The following is a 4869-nucleotide window of genomic DNA, read 5'->3' on the forward strand; positions in this document are numbered from 1 at the left end:
TTTGCAAATCCACAAATAAGTCACTCGAGCGACGACCATAGCTTGATCAATGTTTTAATATATTGCTCACAATCACAAGAAAAATGGGAGAAAAAAAACCCGCCACAAGTCCATGTGGAATTTGTGTACTTATAGGATGGCTTCCACACAGAGTACAACAAGAAACCTGGAAATGTCAAACGTCACATTGACAAAATGAATGCAAGTTCTGCAGCTTAACAGAATCTGTTACCAGCTTTAAATTCTTACATGAACAACTCATTGGTTTTTCACTTCCCCCAGAGGGAAAGCTGCATTTCATGAGCACATGTTAACTATGGCTTTTTTTTTTTTTTTTATTGGCTGGGTTTGCTATCAGTAGGATGGTCCTTCCACATGGGTTCAAGGATGTGATCTGGCACCTTCTCTATGGCAGTCTGACAATGTGAAAAGAACATGTAGGGGGTAATAAGTCAGCTTCATCCATTTATACATTCATAAATTACAACCAAACTTCAAATAGAGCTGTTACCTTGGTAACCTCCATGGCTACACCCTCTGGAAGGTTCCTCTGGATATATTCAAGGTATACTTGAGTGGTGCAGCCTGTGATATGTGAAAGCTAAACGTAAAATAAAGAGTGAGCCACCATTTCTGTAATTAAACTGTAGCTTGTGACAGGTCAAAGTACTCACCTGAATATGCCGGTAATGTGTTCTCATCTCATACTGGGCCCTGTGCTTTTTGAAGATATGTATTGACTTCAAGAGTGTAAACCTTTCTATGTCCCTCGGTGGTTCAGAGCTGTTGCAGATATGAAAAGTGGGATGAGGAGCAACGTACTGTAGAGCAAGAGTCGGACCAGTTGGACCATGCTTCAGATTATGTTTGGAAAAATGACAAATCCACATTTTGCTCAATTTAGCTTAATCTCTGCAGGCATATAAAATCATTTTGCAATACTAAGTTTACCAGACTCATCTATTCGATATATTTATTTTCTGATTTCTGAATGGTTTATTTTTGGTATACACTAATGTATGAGATTTTCAACCAAATTCAAAAATTCATATTTTCTAAATGATTTTTTTCACCTCTATTCATTGTGTTTCCCCTGAATGTGTACCTACTTCACATTAAAACTTGTTTCATTTGTTACTGTTAAGACTCACATTTTGTTGATGGTAATGCCCAGCTCTTTAGCCGCCATGGTAGCAAAGGATTCATAGCTGTCCAACACAGCTTTGTCATGACCTTTGACCAAAATGCCCACCTTCTGGAAGAGTGTGTCCGGCTCCTTTGTGACTGTGATCTGGGTGGAAAACTAAAGTGCTTATTTATAGACTTGAAACCACAATGGAATTTCACAACACAGCTCTGACAAACATTTCAAGGACTGAAAAGGTCCCAAAACTGAGTGACTTATGCAAGAGATCAGATTTTTAATGAGAAACTCATAGTTAATCTCATGCTTCTGAACACTTACTGTTGAGGGTGTTGATGACAGCCAAGATGCTGTTTGGAAGGAAGTGCTGGGTGTCAGTGGGAGGAGAAACCTGCCAACAGTGTAAAATCTCTGTGGTAATTAATATACAGTGGGAATTGTTTCAGGTGACTGGATTCACACATGGCAATAAAATAAAAAGCAACAACAACTTCATCATTCAGCTATTTCTCCATTCAGTGGTAAAACATATTACACTTTAACTAAACGTACGAAAAGGACCAAAAGTGAGATTTGGCTATTTATAGATAAATAACAGTCTAGAAACACACACACTTACGGAAGAAGATGATCATGTGGACTGGAGCTGCTCGATGCAGCAACTGTGTCACAATAGCTGCAATTTACTGCAGCTAATGTCAAGATAAACACATAATAAGCTAAAACAAAAGAAAAACATAGCTTACCTGGTTATACTACATGTTGTGGAACTGGAGGAAGCAGTCAAGCTTCTCGGTCCCTAAAAAAACAACAACAAATAAATCTAATTCAGTAAAACCCTTGTAGACGACTTGAAGTTCCCCACCTTGCTGCTGGAGCAGCCGCACGCGACTGATCTCAACCTGAGCTGATCCATCGCAATCATTGTTTTAATTATGTGACCCAACAGAACATCCAGAACAAGAATTATTTAAGACAACATACCCGATGTAAACTTTCCCTCAGTATCCTTGCCAAAGAGAATAGTTCTCGTCTGAGTGCTATGGAGGCAGCCATGTTTCGAAAGCAGGCGATTATTAGTTACTTTTATAACATCGATGTAGCGCGCGCCCTCGTGTGGACTGGAGGATGAACTACAACAGCAGAGCATGAAGGATTAATGAAGGGTTGGCATTTTATATTAATTAAAAAATATATGTTAAAGTGTCTTTATTTTAAAGCCGGGGATTAGACAGTATTCATGGTTGCTTCAGTGCAAGCAGGAGTGTTTTTTATTTTACTTTTAGGTTTTTATTGACTACAAACATGAATGTATTTATACAAATAAAATGAATTATTTTTATGCACAATGTATGCTGTTTGTTTCACTTAAATATATCAGAAATCATTTTTAAGGGAAATCGTCAAATCTTCTCCACCGAAAGGAGCTATATTATATGACATTGTTGTTCTTTACATTAATATTCCAATAATAATCAGTAAAACCAATTTGGTTTTACATTTGGCTATGTAAAACCCCAGTATATTTGTTACTTTTTTGGGAGTACAAATTTTAGTCAGGATACATCGTGTGCTTGTAAATTATTTCTACACTGTTTGTAGTCACGTTTATCTCATTTGGACACTTCTTCCATCACTGGGTTTGCCTGTTTCCAGGCTTTACACGCCGAGGTGAACTAGGTAACCTCTCTGCATGCTACATCAGTTGCATTAAACCAAACGACTCTTGTTTGACGATTTCTTACTTTTTATCCACACGTTATAAAAATCAAAGTTAGATGGGTAGAATTAGAATTGATGTGAATAATTAGATTTGTCTGTGTCACGTGACACGCACGTGACCCAGCTGTCGGGGCCCTGGCTGTGTACAGTAGCACAGCAGGCTGCAGGCAGAGGAGGCGGCAGCACAGACCGAGCCAAGGTAAGCTCTTCCCAAGATGTGGATGTGTCTTCGGCTTTGTTACCACGGGGTGGATTTTATTCCTAAACTTTGCAGCTAAATCTCTGACGTAAGGTTATTTTAGATAGCTACATGCAAGTGTAAAATAAACTACATGAAACCTTCAGCTAATGTGCTAGCTGTGTTAGCGAAGAGGCGGATGAACGGAGCCAGACTCCGCTGATTGTGTTTCAGGTTCTGCTGTGCTAGCTGATCAGTTAGCCTAGTTTTCTTTTTGTTTTGTTTTGTTTTTACATAACATAGGTATTCAAGCTTAGCCAGATGCATTCACCAGCATCTAGGCTAGATTAGCGTTACAAAACAAAGCAGACACATTTAGACCGGAAAGATTAATCCCGCGGTGGAGATGTTTTGGTGTTTGGAGCCACAAACCCAATGCCTCGATCCAGCATCCAGGTAATAGCTAACTCTAGCTAACAGACTCTGGTGGGGATGGATGCTTTCACATAATCTCACGGGCTTTAATGGCAATCATAAGGTAGTTATCTTAGTCTTTCGTGGTGGATAGCGTTAATACGTGTTTGCGTGTTTTAGTGTTTATGAGATGGTATTGCATCTTGTGTGGAAATATTCTTTTTGGGGTGGTGCGAATACTGAATCTTTTGCGATCAATTGACAAGACATAGGTCGACCATATCCTTAAATTAAAGTTGACAATGTAACACTCGTTAACTTTCTGAAACATCCTCCATTTGTGTCGCTTATCTCGACTTTGTCTTGTTGGGTCTGGTTTCTGCCTTTTTGCCGCTATGCAAATAGTCATCTTGTTTACTTTGTTTGCATCTCGGGACTCGTTTATTTATTTATTTAATTTATATATATATATATATTACGTGCTTTCAATACCTAGTTGCGAAAGCCCACGAGTTGCAACGTTATAGTCTTATAAAAAAAAATGTTAAATTTACTCTTTTTTTTTTTTTTTCTTTTTAACAGATAGCTCGATAATTATCCTTCCGCTGTGCAGTTTAGTCCCAGAACTAATCCATTTGTACAGAGAGTAATATAAGTGAGGAACTATTTTAGGCTGGCGCATAAATATTTAAATAAATGCCTATGGGCGGCAGGTGGGTGCTTTTAGCAGGTTTACACTGCTTATCTCATGACACCCTTGTCTTGGTCGCTTTATACCGCTTTTGCTATAATTCTATAATCCTTTACACACTGTGTCTAACAGAGGTAGTGTCTGCCTGATCATTTTTCCCCTGTTTTTTTTTTTTTGTTTTGTTTTGTTTTTTTTTTTTGTATTACCGAGCAGCCCTCATTGGAATACCCCAGGCTGACGTGATGAAGTTACCGGGACAAGAGTCTTCTGTGGCCTGACAGCTGATGGAGAGGAGTCCCTGCTCCTCCTCTCTCACACACACACCCCCGAACAAATGAGGAGGACACAGAGCATAGAAATGACATTGATTTGGAGCTAAACGTCACATCAAATGGACGCATTGGGACGTGATTAGTAGAATGCAGGCATTCCCTGTTTTTGAGTTTACAAGCTAAACCTTCTTGGGGATGTTTGATTTTTTTATTTTTGTCTTTTACTTCTTACTTCAACGCTGACACAAGTCTGAAATTTATTACACAGAATTTCTAAGTATTTTTTTTCCCCCACTGCGCTTTAATTTTTTGCCTTGTCATTGAAACTGCATCAACAAGGCAGCTCACTGATCAAATTCATCACAATGACTTGAGTGCCTTTTGTTTTTGCAGCCCATTTGGCTACATGACATTATTAATGCAACAATGCTGAGGTCCACACTTTTCT

General features: G+C 38.8%; 1 protein-coding gene across 2 annotated transcripts; it reads right to left on the minus strand.

Annotated features, from left to right (window-relative positions):
• Positions 1 to 50: 50 nt before the first annotated feature.
• Positions 51 to 2217, minus strand: mrps10 (mitochondrial ribosomal protein S10). 2 transcript variants are annotated; one of them, XM_079255812.1, is made up of 7 exons: positions 2129 to 2217; positions 1891 to 1943; positions 1466 to 1535; positions 1152 to 1291; positions 675 to 783; positions 512 to 601; positions 51 to 416 (listed from the first exon to the last, which is right to left on the minus strand). In XM_079255812.1, exons 1-7 carry the CDS (start codon positions 2198 to 2200, stop codon positions 336 to 338), a joined length of 615 nt encoding a protein of 204 aa, XP_079111938.1. In that variant the 5' UTR covers positions 2201 to 2217; the 3' UTR covers positions 51 to 335. The 2 variants fall into 2 exon arrangements, with proteins under 2 accessions (XP_079111938.1, XP_079111937.1); XM_079255811.1 differs by having other exon boundaries at positions 1152 to 1303.
• Positions 2218 to 4869: the final 2652 nt, after the last annotated feature.

Source organism: Telmatherina bonti, assembly GCF_933228915.1.
Source record: "Telmatherina bonti genome assembly, chromosome: 16".
Lineage (NCBI taxonomy): Eukaryota > Metazoa > Chordata > Actinopteri > Atheriniformes > Telmatherinidae > Telmatherina > Telmatherina bonti.

Bases quoted from the DNA above. Each gene is read 5' to 3' on its own strand.
- mrps10 (XM_079255811.1), bottom strand. From the start codon at position 2,200: ATGGCTGCCTCCATAGCACTCAGACGAGAACTATTCTCTTTGGCAAGG. The intron at 1,944-2,128 runs GTATGTTGTCTT...TTGTTTTTTTAG, and splicing joins TGAGGGAAAGTTTACATCGG to GGACCGAGAAGCTTGACTGC. The intron at 1,536-1,890 runs GTAAGCTATGTT...CACTGTTGGCAG, and splicing joins ACAACATGTAGTATAACCAG to GTTTCTCCTCCCACTGACAC.